The sequence below is a fragment of the Oncorhynchus mykiss genome, chromosome 7, assembly GCF_013265735.2.
Source record: "Oncorhynchus mykiss isolate Arlee chromosome 7, USDA_OmykA_1.1, whole genome shotgun sequence".
NCBI lineage: Eukaryota > Metazoa > Chordata > Actinopteri > Salmoniformes > Salmonidae > Oncorhynchus > Oncorhynchus mykiss.
The window spans coordinates 39376923-39402224 of NC_048571.1; the positions used below are offsets into that span (position 1 = coordinate 39376923).

Consider the following 25302-nt stretch of genomic DNA (forward strand, 5'->3'; position numbering starts at 1 on the left):
CTGGAGATTTATTATTTTGCACACTACAGTAATTATACTAGCTAAAGTGTGGCAGAGGTTATTCAAAGTACAGTCCTTTAGTCAGGGGTTTATCAACAACCTATAGTAAATACAGGTATTAAAAGTGGAATACCAAGTAGCTAGACACTTTTACAATGATCAAAAAAAGGCAAATGGAATCCAGATCTGAAATACTGGTGTTTATTTGTTGGCACATTTATATTACAATCTTCAGTCTTCTCACTGGTTTTTCAGTCCCAAATGACAATAGTAAATATTCCAGTGACGTACACTTTGGAGAAAACAGATACTACAAATATGTAGGGAAGGTCAAGGGCTTTCACACTCTTACATTTTAGGTAGCCCAAATAGCTTTCTTCACTGAATCCCATCTGATTGTGATTTTGCTTTATCAATTTGTATATAGCAAGGGCGTATTACCCCTCCTACAGGATGGTCCAATAGAAAAATAATCAAGCTGTTAAGAGTAGTCACTATCCAAATACTGCTGAGAATGCAAGAATCCTCAAGTGGACATTCCCTGACTGAGGCAAAACTGTTTCACATGCGTTGCAGAATACTGCCTGACCACTAGGTGGTGTGATATAGGCAGGTTTTTACATCACTCCGGTGAAGGACCAAGGAGGCCTATCTGAGCAGAGGCTGCATTTGAGCCTTTTAAAATGCCTACATCCACTCCTTCCGGCTTTCACTGCGTGCTGTGTGAAATCATCCTAAGGAAGAGAGAAATGCATTTCTTAAAGGTCTCGAGCAGGGTATATTTATACAGTACTTACCCCTTTCCTAATGAGAAATATTAAACCCAACTTTCATTATATTAACAGAACTATATATGAGATGGAAGGAAAGGGGAAAAATAAACCTTATTCTTTAGTCAGTAAGTGTATCTAGCTATAAGTGCTGCTTTAGCTAGTATGTACAATATATCTTGTCAGGAACACAAGAAAATCGACAAAAGTACAAACAGGTTAAAGAACAAGTGGTCATTCATCGGCTGTTACATATGGATATCCACATTCATTGCCCTCGCTTGTGCCCATTTTGAATAGAACCCCTTCACTTTATCAGAGATTTTCCAATTCCATCTCTAATTTGATTGATAGCTCGTTATCATATAAAGAAAATGGACTTTAAGGGAGGCTGACCACAAAATTCAATAATAGGCCTGAATCTATTCTGCTCTGTGGGGCTAAGGTGGTATTGGAAAAATTGGTTTCCACTAGACAGTTCCAAGACTTAGCCCCCCACACCTTTCGATGCAGCTCATTTAATGAAGCAATAAGGCCAGAGGGGGTGTGGTATATGACCAATATACCATGGCTAAGGGCTGTTCTTAAACACACGACGCAACGCGGAGTGACTGGACACAGCCCTTAGCCATAGTATATTGGCCATATATCACAAACCGCGAGTTACCTTATTGCGATTATAAACTGGTCACCAATGTAATTAGAGCAGTTCAAAATGTTTTGTTGTACCTGTGGAATAAAATCTGGTATAACACAGCTGTCAGCTAATCCGCATTCAGGGCTTGAACCACCTAGTTTATAAAAAAGCAATAAATGGTTCAAAGTAAAATTTCTATTGATATCAGTAATCCACTCACCAATTTAGTTCAACCCTTACATTATAGAGTAGACCTTGAGTCTGGAATTGGGGATAACATACACTTGGTGGCCAGTTATTAGGTGCACCCATCTAGTACCGGGTCGGACCCCCATTGCTTCCAGAACCTGAATTCTTCAGTGCATGGAAACATTGCTCAATTGGTACCAAGGGACCTCACGTGTGCCAGGAAAACAACCCCTACACCATTGCCCCATGCTGCTTATGTAAAATCCTGACTGCCATCAGCATGACTCAACAGGAACCGGGATTCGTTTGACCAGGTGATGTTGGTGATTGTGTGCACACTGGAGACGCTCGTTTTTAGCTGATAGGAGTGGAACCTGGTGTGGTCGTCTGCCGCATTAGCCCATCTGTGCCCATCCGGTAACTGGATGCCTCCTTTTTATAACAATAGCAAGCCACGTGACACTGGAGGAGCAAACTATTTTCGGGAATGGGGTGGTGTACCTAATAAACTGACCACTGAGTGTATATAATGTTCATTTTGGAGGGCGAATGATGAGCTACTGCAACAATGACAGGGCAGAAGAGATAATACATATAAGAGTTGGTTCTGTCAGAAGACTAGGATAATGACAAAAGCTCTATGGTAGTGGTCTGGAAACAGCATTCAGCCCAGTGGAAACCCTCAATTTTGTATGTTAACAATTCAACTATGATGGACTTCACTTTATTACACCTCAGCCTCTGGTCTTTGTAGAACATCTGAGGCATCTCTGCTGCTTATATCATTCATGATAAATGGGGTCTTCACTCCCCCAAGACAAAGCTAGCAACATTTACTTGTTCTTCAGCCTTAACATGTACTGTGTATCAAAGCAACTCGTCAACAAACCTTACAAAGCCAACGCCACCCTTTGTTTAGGGATCGAGTCAACTCTATAGCCATGGCTGAGCAAAATATAGCCCTCACAAATGCATCAGAGGAACTGTTTTGTCAAGGGTACTCACCTTTGATCTATACAGAAATAAACTATTTACAATAAAAACGTCTTACATGCTATCTACAGGGCCTCCAGTTTCACAGTATTGAGCCAGCTGCTCCATGCCACATCTAAGGCAAGTATAGCAGGTTGGCTAGAGATTTGCTAGACGTTTAAGAAAAAAATAATAGTATTCAAAGCATTTTTACATGTTAAAAACAAGGTCTCAAACTGTACAAGGCTTGTTTGTTTGTTCTGCATCTAGCCAAAGACAGCATTTTAGATTCAATTACTTTCAATATCAAGCAGGTGTTTGTTTTGGGGATGCAGATTCAATACTAAAAAGGGTAAAAAAAATTTTTACTGACCCCCTCCCCCCAAAAAATCTACGTTATTCGGATATACAGCTTCTAGTGCTTGTTTAAGTGAAAAATAAAATGTTATGAATGCAATGTAAACATCTGATATAAAACAGAGGTTAAAGTAAGGGGTGAGAATCTGAAAACTGGATAAAAAGGTGCTGTGTGAAGGCAATTGTCAGTCCATGGATGGCACAAAATAAATGGAGGAAGACTGCAGTTGTTCACACCATGCCATTATAAATTATAAACTATTACATTTTGGTCGGTGGGGGGGGTCTGCTTACTGTTTCGGTGTCTGTAGTGAACCACTACTAACAGACTACTAGACCGTTAAGTAGGTATGGACACTGTGGAGAAAGAAAGGGTCTCAGGCTATTGGGTAAAACACCAGGGTAAACTCTCAATGCTAACTCACCAAAATGGGGACTGTGCTACATATTTGAGTAGACATTCTTTCTATATATATTTTTTTCTGCCTAAAAGAAATGGCTAGCTAGCTTCCAGACTAAGGGAAAATGTATAGGCTACTTGACGATGACGAATCGGGTCAAATGGGGAAAAGGGCCTCGTCTTTCTGATGAAATCTGCAAGATATTAATACCAAGAACCACAATGCGGAGCTAAATGAGAATTCAAAAGAACTTAGTTACCACCAAAGACTACCTGCTGCACAATCTGTATCAGGTGACCCCAATGTGCAAAACATAGCCAGCGCTCATGTAAAACAAGTCACTTCCTACAACTGTCTATTCAGATGCAGAGAACATTTCCTATCCTTAACAGAGGGAAAACAGGCTCTTGGGCACAATCATACACAGACAATAACCAAAAGAGGAGACATTAAAAAGACCACTGAAAGCATTGCGCTTAAGCACTAAGTATACACTTTTACATCACAACAGTAAAAAGTAGTTCTTGCATTCAATAAACACCACACTAAGGGTGTGTTCAAGGTAGGAGAATGAGGGAGAGGGATGCTTCATTAAATTTTCATTAAAACGAAACGAACAAGGGGTCAAAAATTACATTTCCAAATTGTTTCAGAATCTTCACTCAACCCTTGTCAAGTCTGCACCACAATTCTGGCACAAATGAGTTGGCAAGGCAAACCATGTTATTTTGAGACAAAAAAATAAAAAAAGTAGTAAGAGGGAGAGTGGTGGCAAGAGCTCCTGGGGTTGTGTTTTAGTTATCTGATACCCGACACGGAGCTCTGGCTGATGTTGTAGGTTGGGGAGAGGTCTCCGCCTATCGTGGCCACCAGGGGTGTCCCGTTGCTGGTCAGGCAACCATCCTTGAGAGGCTCGAAGTATGTGGCCTGCACAGGCTTGTGACACTGCAACACTTGTATTGCATCGTCTATTTTAAACCAATCCCTTTTTCTCCCTGTTAAAAAGGGACAAGAACAGACACCATTGTGGCACACATTTAGAAAGACAGACATGAGAGGCATCTATAACCAGAATTCAAACAATGTAGTATAATCAGATTGAAATGAAAGCCACTCACCAATGTTCACTGAGTCCTCCCAATCCTCCAGGACCTCAGTTACGATAAGAATGTAGACATAGGTTCTGTGTTTCCTCTCTCGGTTCTGTAAGATAGACAGTTTTGACCTTTATTTATTTTTTCAGAACAAAGTCCATATTTTCTCTCCACTCCCAAACAAGCTTTAGCATGTCTAAGCATGTCATAACATAAACTCACCTCAAATATTCCAACTAGGCGACCTAAAGTCCCCTTCACACCTGCCTGTGGAACAACAAAAAACAAGAAAGCGAATCAAAACAAAATCCTATCTAAGGATTAAAAACATTACTCTTTCAATCTTAAGAGTCTGTGTCACTGTGGCAATCGATTCATTAGGTGTGTGTAGCTTGTGTGTTACAATATGTCCTGAAGATGCCATTAGATAAAACATCCTTCACACAACTGTCCTGCTATAAAATGTAATAAAGTGTACACACCAGTACCTCTACCCGTCATGGTTCACAGCAAATGGTGTTTTATATACAGTACCGGTCAAAAGTTAAACCTTGGAATGAGGTGTTTTCTTTATTTGTACTATGTTCTACATTGTAGAATAATAGTGAAGACATCAAAACTATTAAATTACACATATGGAATCATGTAGTGAACAAAAGTGTTAAACAAATATCTTATATTTGAGATTCTTCAAAGGAGCCACCCTTTGCCTTGACAGTTTTGCACACTCTTGGCATTCTCTCAACCAGCTTCATGAGGCAGTCACCTGGAATACATTTCAATTAACAGCTGTGACAAATAAGTTCATTTGTGGACATTCTTTCTTAATGAGTTGGGGCCAATCAATTGTGTTGTGACAGGTAGGGGTGGTATACAGAAGACAGCCCTATTTGGTTAAAGCCATTAACACATGGTCAGTCAATCCAGAAAATTTCAAGAACTTTAAAAGTTATTCAAGTGAAGTCGCAATAACCATCAAGCGTTATGAAACTGGCTCTCATGATAACCACCACAGGAAAGGAAGACCCAGAGTTACCTCTGCTGCAGAGGATAAGTTCATTAGAGTTACCAGCCTCAGAAATTGCAGCCAAAATAAATGCTTCCGGGTTCAAGTAACTGACACATCTCAACAACTGTTCAGAAGAGAATGCATGAATCAGGCCTTCATGGTCGAATTGCGGCAAAGAAATCCCTACTAAAAGGACACCAATAATAAGAAGAGACTTGCTTGGGCCAAGAAACACGAGAAATGGACATTAGACCGGTGGAAATCTGTCCTTTGGTCTGATGAATACAAATTTGAGATTTTTGGTTCCAACTGCCATATCTTTGTGAGACGCAGAGTAGTACGTTAACGGATTAATTTAGCATGTGTGGTTCCCACTGTGAAGCATGGAGGAGGAAGTGTGATGGTGCTTTGCTGCTGCATTATGCAGCGATACACCATCCCATCTGGTTTGGGATTATTTGTTTTTCAACAGGACAATGACCCAACACACCTCCAGGCTGTGTAAGGGCTATTTGACCAAGGAAGAGCGTGATGGAGTGTTGCATCAGATGACCTGGCCTCCACAATCACCCGACCTCAACCCAATTCAGATGGTTTGGGATGAGATGGACTGCAGAGTGAAGAAAAAGCAGCCAACAAGTGCTTAGCATATGTGGGAACGCCTTCAAGATAGTTGAAAAAGCATTCCAGGTGAAGCTGGTTGAGAGAATGCCAAGATTGTGCAAAGCTGTCATCAAGGCAAAGGGTGGCTACTTTGAAGAATCTAAAATATATTTTGATTTGATTAACACTTTTTTTGGTTACCTCATGATTCAATGTGTTATTTCATAGTTTTGATGTCTTCACTAATATTCAACCATGTAGAAAAATAGTAAAAATAAAGAAAAACCTTTGAATGAGTAAGTGTGTGCAAACTTTTGACTGGTACTGTACAACTCAAAGTGTGAAAATGGCATATCTTGTTTGTGTCCCCCAGTTTTCAATACATTGTCATTTTATTTAGCCAGGATAGTCCACTAACAACTGCCACTGTTTTCTAGGGAGTCCTGGGTTCCATTTAATTAATAAAAACATACACATCACATAAAAGTTGACTAGATAAAAACAGCATACACAGAAGCACACACATCATACGCAGTAGCATAAATACAAAATGTTACTCACATATCCTACTAGATTTGTGTACAGATCTTTTGTGATAGCTAGCTGCATTTTTACTGAGCTAGCTAGCTGCTGGCTAGCTAGCTGCCGTGTGGATAAGTCCAGTATATTCCAGAGCAGTGGTCCAAAGAACTGCAGACTGCCTTGGAAGGCCATGTTTTTCCCTGATGGTTGTGCCAGCAGGTTCAGGTCCCATTGGTAATAGGCTTTGGCTGCTGGTGCGTACTGCTGGCATCCTCTAGTTTCAGCCTATTAATAAACTTGGACTCCATAGTGAATATATACCAGTATGTACCCCAGTATCAATCCCACACCCTTCATGCCTTCAACCAGATCATATGGGGAAGACCAGCACTGGGGTGACTGGAGAATAGGCAGGGTTTGGATAGCGTTGGTAAACCTCAACCACCTCTACTCAAAATGGCCACCCTGTCCATATCATAATGAGAACATGAGTGAAGAACATGAGCCATAGAGCTGCATTCCATGAGCCGTAGAGCTGCCTCCATCGTGTCAGGTCGTTTAACTGGATGACTGGCTGTGGACACTAATACAAGGTACTATGCATAACCCTTAACCTGCTCCTATGTCTTTCAGTTCAGACCTCACAAATTTCTACAGATGCACCAGAGAGCATCCTGTCAGGCTGTTGTGGTGACCGGCAGTTATGACCACAGTCAAATTCCATGTGACCGTTGAGTCACAGTAATCTCCTCCTATGCGCTCTGTACATGAATGGGGCTGATGTGTTGCTAGTACCCAACTCGCTAACGACCAGTATGTTAAATGTAAAAAACAACAACCTCTAGGCTACCTTTACTCCACACACAGAGATGCGTACAAAGCTCTCCCTCGCCCTCCATTTGGCAAATCTGACCATAATTTTATCCTTCTGATTCTTGCTTACAAGCAAAAACTAAAGCAGGAAGCACCAGTGACTTGCTCAATACGGAAGTGGTCAGATGACGCAGATGCTAAGCTACAGGATTGTTTTGCTAGCACAGACTGGAATATGTTCTGGGATTCTTCCAATGGCATTCAGGAGTATACCACATCAGCTACTGGCTTCATCAATAAGTGCATTGATAACGTCGTCCCCACAGTGACCATACGTACACATCCCAACCAGAAGCCATGTATTACAGGCAACATCCACACTGAGCTAATGGGTAGAGCTGTCTCTTTCAAGGAGCAGGACTCTAACCCGGACGCTTATAAGAAATCCCGCTATGCCCGCCGAAGAACCATCAAACGTGCAAAGCATCAATACGGGACTAAGATGGAGCCGGTGTAGTATGATTCAGACACTCGTCGGATGTGGCAGGGCTTGCAAACTATTACGGACTACAAAGGGAAGCACAGCCACAATCTGCCCAGTGACACGAGCCGACCAGACAAGCTAAAATATGTCTATGCTTGCATCGAGGCAAGCAACACTGAAACATGCATGATAGCATCAGCTGTTCTGGACAACTGTGTGATCACTCTCTCCATAGCCGAAGTAAGACCTTTAAAAAGGTCAACATTCACAAGGCCACGGGGCCAGACGGATTACCAGGACACGTACTAACCCTGTCTGAGTCTGAAATACCAACATGGTTTAAGCAGACCAGCATAGTCCCTGTGCCCAAGAACACTAACGTAACCTGCCTAAAAGACTACCGACCCCTAGCACTCACGTATGTAGCCATGAAGTGCTATGATGGTGTTGATGGCTCACATCAACACCATCATCCCATAAAACCTAGACCCACTCCAATTTACATACCGCCCTAACAGATCCACAGATGATGCAATCTCTATTGCACTCCACACTGCCCATTCCCATCTGGACAAAAGGAACACCTATGTGAGAATGCTATTCATTGACTACATCTCAGCGTTCAACACCATAGTGCCCTCAAAGCTCATCAATAAGCTAGACTTGGTACTCCAGTATCGCTTGCCGTGAGGTAGTGGAGAGAACAGTCTATGACTAGGGTGTCTGGAGTCTTTGGCAATTTTTTGGGCCTTCCTCTGACACAGCCTGGAAGAGAGGTCCTGGATGGCAGAAAGCTTGGCTCCAGTGAAGTACTGGGCCGTACGCACTATGCTCTGTAGTGCCTTGCGGTTGGAGGCCGAGCAGTTGCCATACCTGGCGGTGATTCAACCAATCAGGATGCTCTCGATGGTGCAGCTGTAGAACTTTGAGGATCTGAGGACCCATGCCAAATCTTTTCAGTCTCCTGAGGGGGAAAAGGTGTGCCCTCTTCACGACTGTCTTGGTGTGTTTGGACCATGATAGTTTGTTGGTGATGTGGACACCAAGAAACTTGAAGTCATAGACTGTTCTCTCTGCTTTGCTTGTTTGATGGTTCGTCGGAAGACATAGCGGGATTTCCTATAAGCTTCCGGGTTAGAGACCCACTCCTTGAATGAGGCAACTCTAGCCTTTAGCTCAGTGCGGATGCCTGCTGTGATCCATGGCTTCTGGTCGGGGTTTGTACGTACAGTCACTGTGGGGACAACATAATTGATGCACTTATTGATGAAGCCAATGACTGATGTGGTGTACTCCTCAATACCATCGGAGGAATCCCAGAACATATTCCAGTCTGTGGTAGCAAAACAGTCCTGTAGCTTAGCATCTGCTTCCTCTGACCACTTATTTATTGATCTAGTCACTGGTGCTTCCTGCTCTAATTTTTGAATGTAAGCAGGAATCAGGAGGATAAAATTATGGTCAGATTTGCCAAATGGAGGGCGAGATAGAGCTTCCCGTGGGGGGACAGACACACACCGTTCCCATAGCGGTTAAGGTTAACGATCTAGCCAATATGTTTTGAGTTTCCACTTACTCCGTAGTGAATTAGCCCCAACAAAATTAGCCTAGGATACCTGTTAGTGCACATAAAGATGTAGGCAAATCCATCTCTATTGACTAAAATAAAATTCTGGAGCCCTATGTTAACAGTAAAATATAAGTGGTCGAGGAGTGTGTCAAATCGTTAGTAGGCAAATGGATGACTGTCCTGCCCACCTTGACAGCCACCTTTCATTGAGGATACTCATGTTTATCTTACCGCAGAAGAGTTTTGAAATCTGCCACACCCCCTTCGAATCAGCTTTTGTTTTCTCAGAGAAAAACATGCACACATTTAAAATCAATATGCTACTTATTGTTTTATCTATAAAACGTCTTGCACAACTAGCTTAATTTGTTTTGAGCACTTTACACATTTATTTTGGGATCCATCCCTGTAACGTCATTTGCCGAACGACACCCGAGTGGAGAAGGACAGTCTCCTTTCAAGCAAGAGCATTTCCACTCTCCTCGCCAACTCTCATTGATTAACTTTGACCTTTTTCAAAAGGAGGCGAGAGAGGACGCAGGTGGTGAGCAAATCTAATTGATGTGGTGGGGTGACATTGTTTCAAAGAAAGATTCTAGCTTTAATAAAGCACTGTGAATTACTTTAGAACATGATTACTTGTTTTTTCTATTGCGTGAAGCTGCAATTTTTTGGGGGGTGCGACCAAATCCTAGGCTGGTGCCACCAACTGAAAAAGGTGGTCACCAGGGGAAAATATTAGTCTAGAGCCCTGCATATAGTCTACAGGCTTTCAAAGTGTCCATGCAGTCTTGTAAGTAGGCTTTGATTTCTGGAACGCTTATCTCAGAAAGCTAAGTTATCATATTATTTTCTGGAACCTAAGCCTTAGTTGAAGAGACACAACTTGGCAACAGAGAAACCCTCTTTACCCCCTAGTGGGCAAAAAAAACAAATCTTAAATGAACATATTCAATCATCATGGTTAAATTAGTGATTAGTACAGAATAGGCTACATTATGTAAACAAACAAAAATGATCTCCATAGAAAGAGGAAACATGTTCCTTCCTTCCGAGCATGAGTTGGGCCTGTGGCTTGGTTGTCTGGCCTGCAGCCACAGCATTGTGTAAAGGGCAGTGTTTAATTTCAGTATGTGCCCTTTGGCACTTTTAACACTCCTGTGTAACATGACTCTGGGAGACGAGTCTTGGCTGCATGCTTACTGTGGATGTGCTTTCTCAGTACACATAAACAGAGTATGATCAAGACCAACTGCACTGCCCAGCAGGGCTCGGGATAAGTGCTAACAGTGAATGTGCTTTGACCAACATCAAAATAACAATGTGTTGAGCTAGTTCTGTGCAATATATCACTTTAATTCAAATGTATGTTTTTCAAATGTATGTTTTGTGTGATATTTCAAACGCCTGTATCGCAAGAATCAAGGTTTTGCTATTTTCCGTTTTTATGATGGTTTATGTCCGCTTGTTCTCAGGCTTGTCTCCTTCACTCCTTCTGTGCTGTGTGCACCTTCCCATTTAGACCAGATATGTGTATATAATGACGAGGAGCTTAGGTCCAAAAGCTTAAGCTTAGGTCCAAAATAAACCTATAGAAACTTAATGATTTTTGCGAGAGTGAAACCTCTCATGTCGCCTCTTCCTCTGTTTACACACTCACACACACGCCTCTCCCCCTACCACTCACTACAAAGATGAGCAATCACTTCTTCCTTTCTGACAAGCAGTTTCAATTCGCTATTTGCATTTGAGGTTTGGTCCAACATAGTTGGTCATATGGACACTGAAACACATTGAGACATTTTTACTGTGATGGGTTCTGACTCATAAACTTGAAATATTGTTAATTATCAAGTATTCTAAGGCAATGCGGAGTGCCAGACTCTGGTTTCTACACGAGAAGTGAATGGTTATCTGTAGGATGAATGTATATGGTGGAGTCAATTAAGCGTGGAATGTAATGAGTAAAGGAAAAGCAATCACATGGTTGCAGTCACTGATAAGGGTTGAGAAATGTGGTTTAGTGAGGAATGGGGGCTGAGGTCAGGTCAGAGTAAGGGAGAAGGAAAGGGTTCATTGCCCGCATCACTTAATTTCCTGCCTAACAATAAAGATTTAATGTTTAGAGGGAAGGAGTATGCTCCACCCAAAATTGGGGTATATATACTACCACTGGTGGAAACATGTCTTTGTCTGAATAAACTTGGTTTGAGCTTTTATAATTGTCCGTCAGGTTCTAAATAACAGGGTAAAAACTAACATTTAGAACCTATTACAGGTTCTGTTATTTAGAACCTGTAATAGAGAAGTTAACCTTCCTAACGATACCCTTTTTACAGTACGTCTCAACTGGTCAAATCGCGCACATAGCAGATAACACTAAAAACGGGAGTATCAATGAACATTGAGTCTCGAAAATGATTGCTCAGTTTGTCACGCGCGTCATTGGCGTACAACGTAAAGCCCTGAAATCGCTACATTATCGCTGACTGTTTGAAATGCAGTATATTTGACCTTTAACTGTACAACAAAGGTTATTTAGCGATTCTTTGGCCATATCACCCATCCCTATGTTGATCTCAATAGCCATGTTTCCACAAGCTTTATCAAGGTAATCAGCATGGGACCAATAATGGCAGGCCAAATGTGTTATTTTTCAAAGTATGACAATGACAGTAGTCACAATGGCAAATCTCAGTTTAATATCTGGTTGCCATTCCAGCAAATACCATACTGTAATTGAGTGTGGTGTGATTTGCAAGAAAAAAACATTTGAGGTTGTCTACCCAAAAAGCCACACTTAAAACAAAGAGACCATTTCTAATATCCATAACCACTTATGAAAAACACCACAAGTTCCCTGAACAGTGTGAGAATGTAGTTTGAATAATAAGCTAAGGTCAATGAAATGAGAGGGAAAGAAACAAACCTCTTCACAGACTTCTCGTGCTGCTGCTACATTGGGCTCCTCTTCTGGCTCCATCCCCCCACCAGGGACAATCCACTTGTCTGGATGACGACTACTACTCACCAACAGCACCTGCAGAAAAAGACGATACAGCATTGAGCACCATCAATCAAATCCAGTGTTTCAGGTTGCTTGAGACAACTTCTCTACTCAGTTGAAAGACAACACCTCAATCCTATTCAAATTACAGGTGACATATTCTCAATAACACATCAAATAAAATGGTGTTCTTCACATGCTTCGTAAACAATAGGTGTAGAGTAACAGTGAAATGCTTACTTACGGGCCCGTCCCAACAATGCAGAGAGTAATAGAAAAGTAATAACACATAAAAGTCAAAAATAAATACACAATGAGTAACGATAACTTAGCTACAGTGCCTTCGGAAAGTATTTAGACTAGGGATGCATGATATATCGGTGAACATCACAGAATCGGCCGATATTAGCTAAAAATGCCAACATCGTTATCAGCCGATGTCTAGTTTAACGCCGATGTGCAAAACCGATGTCAAAACTGACATACCTACGTTATATAGGTATGCACATGACGTAATGACGCCATGTAAAATGTTGCGTTACGAGCGCAACACAGCGTTCCTAACTTAGCCTACAATGACTGCTGTGTGGATCGAGCAGTCAAGTCGAGCAGTCATTTGAAAGAGTAAGAACATTTCTGTGAGACAACTCAAAGGCGAAATCCATTAAAGCCAAGATAATGGATTTCATTGCCCTTGACAATCAACCGTTCTCTGTCGTGAGTGATGTTGGCTTTCGCGACTGGTCGAGCACCAGTACACACACTAAGTGCACTATTTTTTAGATGTTGCCCTACCACAGTTACACAGTAATAGCGTCACTGCTATTAGCTGCACAACATCCACACATACATACTATGGAACGCCGTTTGGATCTTTGCATGTCAAAAAAGATACAGTAGCACTGTCAAAGCAAAAAAGTCTGCAAACAAGCCAACACCAGCCCCGAACAATGTGTTTTCAATATCGCGTTGGTAATAAAGCGTAATTTGTTCGATCTTAACTTCTGGGGTACCTAGAGCTAGCACCAATACAACCAGCCTGAAAACAATGACCAGTAGAAACTGCACTCATTTTTATTATTCTTAGCAATGATTTAGGAACCCTTGTGAGTAAGTATTAGCTAGGTTGCCATTTGTTGTTCGCCTATTGAAATTTAACTTAGCTAGCCAGCTACATAACCCTGTTGCCAAAAGCAAACATTATAAGCAGCCAGCTATCTTCATCTGGCTAGTGAGGCTCAACCGAACCGGGTTGTGTTGTGAAGCTAGCCACAATAAGGATTAGGCTCAATAGTGGAATTTGCAGTTAAATAAAAAGTGTCATTGACAGTGACGCAAATAAATATAAATATAATTATGCCGTACTTTTATTTTGAAGGCTAACCGCAAAGTCCACTGTTGTGGCTAATCCTAATTGTGGCTAGCTTCACATAGATGGGTCCGATCACCATTAGTCAAATAAGAACTGTCTAATAAATTAGGGTTATTTTAGATAGCTGGCTAACTATATAGCTAGGTGTTAACTATATAGCTACTGAAACAGGTGTTGTTTTGCTATGTTTTAGGGGAAGAACATTGTTTGCATCCATGAGCTAGCTATTTTTTTTTTTTTTTTTAAATGACCACCACTGTAGGTGCGCAAGACAACTTTACCAGCATCATTGCATAATCGTTTTTGACAAATGAAATACAAGTGAGTGTAATCAATTTGTAATAACTACTTAAAAAATTTATGAACGCGTTAAATTATTATGTGACGTGCAATCCTATTCAGGTCCTGATTGATCAATTTTTTTTATTTGACACGTCAAATCGTGTTAAATAGTATATGTGACACACAAAGACCCAAACGGCGTTCCATAGAAATCCTGGTTGAGACTGAACAACAAAACAGCACAGCAAGTAAGTGAAAGAAATAGGTTTTGATTATGTTTTACTGGTGATGGCGACATAAGTAAAAGCCAGCAAAATGGCTTTTTGGTCAGTGTGTGTAACCTTTATTTAACTAGGCAAGTCTGTTAAGAACAAATTCTTAATTACAACAGCGGGCAAACCCGGACGAACCTGGGCCAATTGTGAGCCACCCTATGGGACTCTCAATCACGGCCGGATGTGATACTGCCTGGATTTGAACCATTGACTGTAGTGATGCCGAGATGCAGTGCCTTAGACCGCTGTGTCCATGTGTGTGTGTTAGATAGTTAACTGTACTAGAATGTTTAAAAGGCCGAAAAAAAAAATGTAATATCGGTATCATTTCTTTTGGTAAGGAAAATATATGATATCGGTATCAGCCAAAAATGTCATATCGGAGCACCACTAAATTAGACCCCTTGACTTTTCCACGTTGTTACAATCTACACACAACACCACATAATGACAAAGCAAAAAGAGGTTAAGAAATATTTGCAAGTTTATTACAAATAAAAAACAGAAATCACATTTACATAAGTATTCAGACCCGTTACTCAGTACTTTGTTGAAGAACCTTTGGCAACGATTACAGCAGAGTCTTCTTGGATGACTACAAGCTTGGCACACCTGCATTTGGGGAGTTTCTCCCAATCTTCTCTGCAGATCATCTCAAGCTCTGTCAGGTTGGATGGGAAGCATTGCTGAACAGCTATTTTCAGGTCTCTCCAGAGGTGTTAGATCGGGTTAAAGTCTGGGCTCTGGCTGGGCCACTCAAGGACATTCAGAGACTTGTCCCGAAGCCACTCCATTGTCTTGGCTGTGTGCTCAGGGTCTTTGTCCTGTTGGAAAGTGAACCTTTGCCCCAGTCTGAGATCCTGAGCACTCTGGAGCAGGTTTTCATCAAGGATCTCTTTGTACTTTGCCTCGATCCTGCCTAGTCTCCCAGTCCCTGCCGATGAAAAACATCCCCACAGCATGCTGCCACCACCATGCTTCACCATAGGGATGGGGCCAGGTTTCCTCCAGACATGATGCTTGGCCTTTAGGCCAAAGAGTTCAATCTTGGTTTCATCAGACCAGAGAGTCTTGTATCTCATGGTCTGAGAGTTTTTAGGTGCCTTTTGGCAAACTCCAAGAGGGCTGTCATGTGCCTTTTACTGAGGAGTGACTTGTCTGGCCACTCTACCATAAAGGCCTGATTGGTGGAGTGATGCAGTGATGGTTGTCTTCTGGAAGGTTCTCCCATCAAACATAGAGGAACTCTGGAGCTCTGTCAGAGTGACCATCGGTTTCTTGGTCACTTCCCTGAACAAGGCCCTTCTCTCCCGATTACTCAGTTTGGCAAGGCGGCCAGCTCTAAGAGGAGTCTTGGTGGTTCCAAACTTCTTCCATTTAAGAATGATGGAGGCCACTGTGTTCTTGAGGACCTTCAATGCTGCAGAAATGTTTTGGTACCCTTCCCCGGATCTGTGCCTCGACACAAGCCTGTCTCAGAGCTCTATGCACAATTCCTTCAACCTCATGGCTTGGTTTTTGCTCTGACATGCACTGTCAACTGTGAGACCTTATATAAACAGATGTGTGCCTTTACAAATCATGCCCAATCAATTGAATTTACCACAGATGGACTCCAATCAAGTTGTAGAAACATCAATAATTATCCATGGAAACACGATGCAATTCAGCTCAATTTCAATCTCATAGCAAAGGGTCTGAATACTTAAGTAAATAAGGTACTTCTGTTTAATAAGTTTATACATTTGCAAAAATGTCTAAAAACGTTTTGCTTTGTCATTATAGGGTGTTGTGTGTAGACTGCTGAGGATGTTTTTTTAAATACATTTTAGAATAAGACTATAATGTAACAAAATGTGGAAAAAGTCAATGGGTCTGAATACTTTGAAGGAACTGTATATACACGGGGTACAAGGTAATGGAGCTTGATATGTACATACAGTGCCTTCAAAGCATTCCCACCCCTTGACTTTTTCAACTTTGTTGTGTTTCAAAGTGGGATTAAAATAGATTTTTCATTTTTTTTGTCATCGATCTACACAAAATACTATGTCAAAGTTAAAAATAAATGTATATATATATATATATATATATATATATATATATATATATATATATATATATATATATATATTGTCATGGAAAATAAAACATATTTGATTAGATTCAACCCCATAAGTAACATTTTATCACTTTTAGGCAGCTGTGAGTATTTCTGGGTCTCAAAGAGCTTTGCAAACCTGGATTGTACAATATTTGCCCATTATTCTTTCAAAAAGTCTTCAAGCTCAGTCAAGTTAGTTGTTGATCATTGCTAGAAAGCCATTTTCAAATCTTCCCATAGATTTTCAAACAAATTTAAGTCAAAACTAACTATACCATTCAGGAATATTCAATGTCGTCTTGGTAAGTAACTCCAATGTATATTTTGCCTTGCGTTTTAGGTTATTGTCCTGCTGAAAGTTGTCTCCAAGTGTTTTGGAAAGACTGAACTAGGTTTTCCTCTAAGACTTTGCCTGTGCTTAGCTCTATTCCCTTTTATCCTAAAAAACGTGCTAGTCCTTGCCAACGACAAGCATACCTATAACATGATGCAGCCACAACCATGCTTGAAAATATGAAGCGTGGTACTAGATGTGTTAGATTTGGCCCAAAAATAATGCTTTGAATTCAGGACAAAAATGGAACTTCATCGCCACATTTTTTGCAGAATTATTTAGTGCCAAACAGGATGCATGTTATGGAATATTTATTATTCTGTACAGTCTTCCTTCTTTTCACTCTTATCATTTAGGTTAGAATTGTGGAGTAACTACAATGTTGTTGATCCATCCTCAGTTGTTTTCTCCTATAACTCTTATAAATTCACCATTGGCCTCATGGTGAAATCCCTGAGCGTTTTCCTTCCTCTCTGTCAACTGAGTTAGGAAGGACATCTGTATCTTTGTATTGACTGGGCGTATTGAGACGCCATCAAAAAGTGTAATTAATAACTTCCCCATGCTCAAAGGGATATTCATTGTCAGATTATTTTCTCCCTCTACCAATAGGTGCCCTCCTTTGCGAGGCAATGGAAAACATTCCTGGTCTTTGTCGTTGAATCTGTGTTTGAAATTAACTGCTGACTGAGGGACCTCCATATATATATATATATATATATGTAGAGTATAGAAATGGGGTAGTAAAAATCATGTTAAACACCATATTGCACACAGAGAGAGTCCATGCAACTTTAACAAATGTACACACCTGAAGTTATTTAGGCTTGCCATAAACAAGGTGTAGAATACTTATTTACTCAAGACTTAAATTCTAAAAACATAATTCCACTTTATTTATTTTGACCTTTATTTAATCAGGTAGGCCAGTTGAGAACAAGTTCTCATTTACAACTGCGACCTGGACATTAAAGCAAAGCAACACAACACATTGAAGTGAATAAACTTACAGTCAATAACACAATAGAAAGAAAAAAAATAATATGGGGATGAGGTAGTTAGGTGGGCTATTTACAGGTGCAATGATCTTTGAGCTGCTCTGACAGCTGATGCTTAAAGTTAGTGAGGGAGATACAAGTCTACAGCTTTAGTGATTTTTGCAATTCGTTCCAGTCATTGGCAACAGAGAAATGGAAGGAAAGGCGGCCAAATGAGGAATTGGCTTTGGGGGTGACCAGTGAAATATACCTGCTGGAGCGCGTGCCCATGGGTGTGTGTTGCTATGGTGACCAGTGAGCTGAGATAAGGCAGAGCTTTACCTAGCAAAGACTTATATATGACCTGGAGCCAGTGGGTTTGGTGAGAAATATGAAGCGAGGGCCAGCCAAAGAGAACATGCAGGTCGCAGTGGTGGATAGTATATGGGGCTTTGGTGACAAAACGGATGACACTGTGATGGACTGCATCCAATTTGCTAGTAGAGTGTCGGAGGCTATTTTGTAAATGACATCGCCGAAGTCAAGGATCGGTAGGATAGTCAATTTTACGAGGGTATGTTTGGCAGCATGAGTGAAGGATGCTTTGTTGCGAAATAGGAAGCTGATTCTAGATTTAATTTTGGATTGGAGATGCTTAATGTAAGTCTGGAAGGAGAGTTTACAGTCTAACCAGACACCTAGGTGTTTGTAGTTGTCCACATATTCTAAGTCAGAACAGTCCAGAGTAGTGATGCTGGACGGGCGGGTAGGTGCGGGCAGAGATCGGTTGAAGAGCATGCACTTAGTTTTACTTGCATTTAAGAGCAGTTGGAGGCCACGGAAAGAGAGTTGTGTTCAGTGTCCAAAGAAGGGCCAACAGTATACAAAATGGTGTCGTCTGCGTAGAGGTGGATCAGAGAATCACCAGCAGCATAAGTGACATCATTGATGTAAACAGAAAAGTGTCGGCCTGAGAATTGAACCCTGTGGCACCCCCTTAGAGACTGCCAGAGGTCCGGACAACAGGCCCTCCGATTTGACACACTGAACTCTGTCTGAGAAGTAGTTGGTGAACCAGGCGAGGCAGTCATTTGAGAAACCCAAGGCTGTTGAATCCGCCGATAAGAATGCGGTGATTGACAGAGTCGAAAGCCTTGGCCAGGTCGATGAATACGGCTGCACAGTATTGACTCTTATCGATGGCGGTTATGATATCGTTTAGCGTGGCTGAGGTGCGCCCATGACTAGCTCGGAAACCAGATTGCATAGCGGAGAAGGTACGGTGGGATTCGAAATGGTCGGTGATCTGTTTGTTAACTCGGCTTTCGTTGACCTTAGATAGGCAGGGTAGGATAGATATAGGTGTGAAACAGTTTGGGTCTAGAGTGTCTCCCCCTTTGAAAAGGGGGATGACCGAGGCAGCTTTCCAATCTTTGGGGATCTCAGATGTTACGAAAGAGGTTGAAAAGGCTAGTAATAGGGGTTGCAACAATTATGGAGGATAATTTTAGAAAGAGAGGGTCCAGATTGTCTAGCCCAGCTGATTTGTAGGGGTCCAGATTTTGCAACTCTTTCAGAACATCAGCTATCTGGATTTGGGTGAAGGAGAAATGGGGAGGCTTGGGCAAGTTGCTGTGGGGGGTACAGGGCTGTTGACCGGGGTAGGGGAAGCCAGGTGAAAAGCATGGCCAGCCATAGAAAAATGCTTCTAGAAATGATCAATTATTGTGGATTTATCAGTGGTGACATTGTTTCCTAGTCTCAGTGCAATGGGCAGCTGGGAGGAGGTGCTCTTATTCTCCATGGACTTTACAGTGTCCCAGAAGTTTTTGGAGTTTGTGCTACAGGATGCAAATTTCTGTTTGAAAATGCTAGCCTTTGCTTTCCTAACTGCCTGTGTATATTGGTTCCTAACTTCCCTGAAAAGTTGCATATCGCGGGGGCTATTCGACACTAATGCAGTATGCCACAGTATGTTTTTGTGCTGGTCAAGGGCAGTCAGGTCTGGAGTGAACCATGGGCTAGATCTGTTCCTGGTTCTACATTTGTTGAATGGGGCATGCTTATTTAAGATGGTTAGGAAAGCATTTTTAAAGAATAACCAGGCACCCTCTACTGACGGAATGAGGTCAATATCCTTTCAGGAAACCCGGGCCAGGTCGATTAAAAAGGCCTGCTCGCTGAAGTGTCTTAGGGAATGCTTGTCAGTGATGAGGGGTGGTCGCTTGACCGCAGATCCATTAAGGACGCAGGCAATGAGATCCTGGGGCGGCAGGGTAGCCTAGTGGTTAGAGAGTTGGACTAGTAATCAAAAGGTTGCAAGTTCGAATCCCTGAGCTGACAAGGTATAAATCTGTCGTTCTGAACAAGGCACTCAAGGCCATCATTGAAAATAAGAATTTGTTTTTAACTGACCTGCCTAGTTAAATAAAGGTAAAATAAAAAATAAAATGAGATCCTGGTTGAAGACAGCAGAGGTGTATTTAGAGGGCAGGTTGGTCAGGATGATATCTATGAGGGTGCCCATGTTCACAGATTTGGGGTTGTACCTGGTAGGTTCATTGATAATTTATGTGAGATTGAGGGCATCCATCTTAGATTGTAGGACTGCCGGGGTGTTAAGCTTTCCCAGTTTAGGTCACCTAACAGTACGAGCTCTGAAGATAGATGGGGGGCAATCAATTCATATACGGTGTCCAGGGCACGGCTGGGGGCTGAAGGTGGTCTATAACAAGCGGCAACTGTGAGAGACTTGTTTCTGGAAAGGTGGATTTTTAGAAGTAGAAGCTCTAATTGTTTGGGCACAGATCTGCATAGTATGACAGAACTTTGCAACTCTGTCCCCTTTCCCAGTTCTATCTTGTCAGAAAATGTTCTAGTTAGGGATGGAAATTTCAGGATTTTTGGTGGCCTTCCTAAGCCAGGATTCAGACACGGCTAGGACATCTGGGTTGGGAGAGTGTGCTAAAGCAGTGAATAAAACAAACTTAGGGAGGAGGCTTCTAATGTTAACATGCATGAAACTAAGGCTTTTACGGTTACAGAAGTCAACAAATGAGAACGCCTGGGGAATGGGAGTGCAGCTAGGCGCTGCATGGCCTGGATTAACCCCTACATCACCAGAGGAACAGAGGAGGAGTAGGATAAAGGTACGGCTAAAGGCTATAAGAACTGGTCATCTACTGCATTCGGAACATAGTAAAAGGAGCAGGTTTCTGGGTGCAGAAGAATAGATTCAAGGCATAATGTACAGACAAGGGTATGGTAGGATGTGAATACAGTGGAGTTAAACCTGGGCATTGAGTGACGAGAGAGGTTTTGGCATTATTGGGTATTGTGTGTAGATCAGTGACACAAAATCTAAATGTAATACATTATAAATTCAGACTTACAACAAAATGTGGAAAAGTCAAGGGGTGTGAATGCTTTAAGGCACTGTAACTAGGAATAAACTGACTAGGCAACAGGATAGACAAACAGTAGAAGCAGCGGATGTGATGAGTCAAAAGTTAGTGCAAAAAAGGGTCATGCAGATAGTTAAATAGTTATCCTAATCAGTTCTCGGACTAACTATTTAGCAGTCGTATGACTTGGGGGTAGCTGTTTGGGGTCCTGTTGGTTCATTGGCATCGCTTATAGTGCGGTAGCAGAGAGAACAGGCTATGTCTTGGGTGGCTGGAGACTAGAGGTCGACCGATTATGATTTTTCAACGCCGATACCGATTATTGGAAGACCAAAAAAGCCGATACCGAATAATCGGCCGATTTTTTTAAAAGTATTTGTAATAATGATAATTACAACAATACTTATTTTAACTTAATATAATACATCAAAATCAATTTACCCTGAAGTAAAAAATGAAACATGTTCAATTTGGTTTAAATAATGCAAAAACACAGTGTTGGAGAAGTAAGTAAAAGCGCAATATGTGCCATGTAAAAAAGTGAATGTTTAAGTTCCTTGATCAGAACATGAGAACATATGAAAGCTGGTGGTTCCTTTTAAAACTTGTTAGGGCTAGGGTCCTTTTTTCTCAATTTCCACCTGACTGACATGCCCAAAGTAAACTGCCTGTTGCTCAGGCACTGAAGCCAGGATATGCATATAATAGGTACCATTGGAAAGAAGACACTTTGCAATTTGTAGAAATGTTAAAATAATGTAGGAGACTATAACACAATAGATATGGTAGGAGAAAATTCCAAAGAAAAAACAACCGGAATTATTTTTCTTTTGAGAGCCCATGCGCTTCCAATGGAACATATAGGGAAATAATTCAATCTAGCTCCCAGTATGCAATTCCTATGGCTTCCACTGGGTGTCAGTAGTTTTTGTTCAAGGTTTCAGGCTGGTTTCTTCCAAAACAGGTAAGAAATATGAGTTTTACTACAGGGACACAGACTTGGAAATTCGTGTATGCGCGCGCGATAAAGACAAGACGCACCTGCTAATATCTTTTTCCTGTTGAACATACTTCTTTCCGTATGAAATGTTATACACTGCTCAAAAAAATAAAGGGAACACTTAAACAACACAATGTAACTCCAGGTCAATCACACTTCTGTGAAATCAAACTGTCCACTTAGGAAGCAACACTGATTGACAATACATTTCACATGCTGTTGTGCAAATGGAATCGACAACAGGTGGAAATTACAGGCAATTAGCAAGACACCCCCAATAAAGGAGTGGTTCTGCAGGTGGTGACCACAGACCACTTCTCAGTTCCTATGCTTCCTGGCTGATGTTTTGGTCACTTTTGAATGCTGGTGGTGCTTTCACTCTAGTGGTAGCATGAGACGGAGTCTACAACCAACACAAGTGGCTCAGGTAGTGCAGCTCATCCATGATGGCACATCAATGCGAGCTGTGGCAAGAAGGTTTGCTTGTGATCAAACTAGAAAATAGTAAGTTGGACTAACAACGAGTAAAATAACTCGTTGTTAGTCCAACTTCTAGTCAATCTAAGCAAGGCCTATATCTAACTAGCTATCTAGTAAATGTGGCTAACTAACTATCGCTAGCTCTAATGTCACGAGTTGACATGAGTTTTGAGCCATTGATAATGCTGCTAAGCATTGATTGTCAGTGTTTTATGTTACCATTATCACCAGAACGATACTAACTAGCAGTAGCAATACACACACATACACAAGTATGTAGACAACTCTTCAAATTTGTGGATTTGGCTATTTCAGCCACACCCACTGCTGACAGGTGTATAAAATCAAGCACACAGCCATGCAATCTCCATATCAAAAATGTTGGCAGTAGGATGGCCTTACTAAAGAGCTTAGTGACTCTCACCGTGGCATCATCATAGGACACCACCTTTCTTACAAGTCAGTTGATCAAATTTCTAACTTGCTAGAGCTGCCCCGGTCAACTGTAAGTGTTGTTATTTTGAAGTGGAAACTTCTAGGAGGCTCAGCCGCGAAGTGGTAGGCTACACAAGCGCACAGGACGGGACCGCCGAGTAATGAAGCACGAGTAATGAATTGTATGTCCTCGGTTAAAACACACTACAGAGTTCCAAACTGCCTCTGGAAGCACAATAACTGTTTGTCGGGAGCTTCATGAAATTAGTTGTCATGGCCGAGCAGCCGCACACATGCGCAATGCCAAGAGTTGGCTGGAGTGTCGCAACTAAGGTTTTGTGGAGGAGGAAAAATGGTCTGGGCTAGGCCCCTTAGTTCCAGTGAAGGGAAATCTCAGCATACAATGATATTTTAGACGATTCTGTGCTTCCAACTTTGTGGCAACAGTTTGGGGTTCCTGTTTCAGCATGACAATTCCCCCGTGCACAAAGCAAGGTTCATACAGAAATGGTTTGTCAAGATGTGGAAGAACTTAACTGGCCTGCACAGAGCCAACTGGCCTACCCCATCGAACACCTTTGGGAGGAATTGGAAAACACCCTTGAGCCAGGCCCAACATCGTTGCCCGACCTTTTATTTATTTATTTTACCTTTATTTAACTAGGCAAGTCAGTTAAGAACAAATTCTTATTTTCAATGACGGCCTAGGAACAGTGGGTTAACTGCCTGTTCAGGGGCAGAACGACAGCTCAGGGGTTTGAACTTGCAACCTCTTGGTTACTAGTCCAACGCTTTAACCACAGGCTACCCTGCCGCCCCGACCTTAGTAATGTTCTAGTGGAAAGTCTTCCCAGAAGAGGCAGGTGGTTAGAGCGTTGGACTAGTAACCAAGAGGTTGCATATTCGAATCCCTGAGCTGACAAGGTACAAATCTGTCGTTCTGCCCTTGAACACCCCAGTTAACCCACTGTTCCTAGGCCGTCATTGAAAATAAGAACTTGTTCTTAACTGACTTGCCTAGTTAAATAAAGGTAAACAAAAAGCCTTAGTAGCAAAGGCAGAACTAAATCCATATTAATGCCTATGATTTTGGAATTCGACGTCCACATACTTTTGTCATGTAGTGCTTGTTAGCGCTCAAGCTAGCTAGCAAGACGATAACGTCTCACTGCTGGCTAGCGCGTTAGCTAGCTAGTAGCCGGTTACCAATATATGTTGTTGCAGTAATGTTTGCTGGCTACGCGTTCACTAGCTTGCTACCTAACTGAGGTGACTGTGTCCAGCAGTTACCTAACAATCTAACAAAAGAGAACGACGTTAGCTATAATTTTTCTAACTTCAATGTTTGGTTAGCTGCAAGAATAAATAGCATACTCAGTATAGCTGCCAGCTAGCTAAACAGTTAGCTAGCTACCGTTAGCTAACTCAACGTTAATTATCCCTGGGTGGTCGCTGATTCAACAAAGCAAACCAAAACCAGTAACAACCAGCCAGTTAGATAGTTAGCTAACGTTAACTAGCTATCTAATTCATCTTCGTAATTAGCAAAGTAATACAAATGTACTGCGACAAACATCTATCTACCATGTTATCTGTGCTTTCCTGAACTGCGGCCCACCCTACACCCCAGCATCCTTGGCCTCACCTCCTCTTCACTTTCACTCCTGAAGCATAGACAGGCGGCCCGCTTCTTGTAGCCATCCCCATCGTATGTCCGGGTTTGGTTTGACTTGAGCTTCATCATTTCGGGTACCAATGGACCAAAACTGTAATTCAAACACTGGGAAAGACGCTGTCGTCGACGCAAAGTCCTCCTTTGAGGAACCCCGGCGTTTTCTTATGAGAAATAACTTCTTCTTCGCTTCATTTTCATAAGCATAAGCACATCTCCAGCACGGTCGCCATTATGAAGATAACTGCGTAAACAACGTAACATGGCATATCTTAACGATGGTGGCATTATGATATTACGTATCTTGTTTTGAGGAATACAATATTGAATGTCAAAAAAACGAAACGAAGTAGAGAATTTACGCTAATGACGCTAGTTTCTGTTGATATATTTCATGGAGATGCTTTGAAGAATTCATCGCCTTGACTATCAACAGACCGATATCCTATCTTTGGTTGTAATTCATACCAATGACTAAATGGCACGTTAACGCCGAGCTTGTAAAATGAACCACAATAACATATACAACGTGTGTTCAC

The 25302-nt window shown here is 41.7% G+C and overlaps 1 protein-coding gene across 5 annotated transcripts; it reads right to left on the minus strand.

The window, feature by feature from the left end:
* Positions 1 to 185: 185 nt before the first annotated feature.
* Positions 186 to 25033, minus strand: LOC110527733 (diphosphoinositol polyphosphate phosphohydrolase 1). 5 transcript variants are annotated; one of them, XM_021609200.2, is made up of 6 exons: positions 24737 to 25033; positions 12351 to 12461; positions 4643 to 4687; positions 4445 to 4529; positions 4136 to 4321; positions 186 to 734 (listed from the first exon to the last, which is right to left on the minus strand). In XM_021609200.2, the coding sequence occupies exons 1-6, from the start codon at positions 24833 to 24835 to the stop codon at positions 730 to 732; spliced, it is 531 nt and encodes a 176-aa protein (XP_021464875.1). In that variant the 5' UTR covers positions 24836 to 25033; the 3' UTR covers positions 186 to 729. The 5 variants fall into 5 exon arrangements, with proteins under 5 accessions (XP_021464875.1, XP_021464874.1, XP_036839120.1 ...); XM_021609199.2 differs by having other exon boundaries at positions 186 to 4321; positions 24737 to 25031; XM_036983225.1 differs by lacking the exon at positions 24737 to 25033 and adding an exon at positions 24676 to 24696 and having other exon boundaries at positions 186 to 4321.
* Positions 25034 to 25302: the final 269 nt, after the last annotated feature.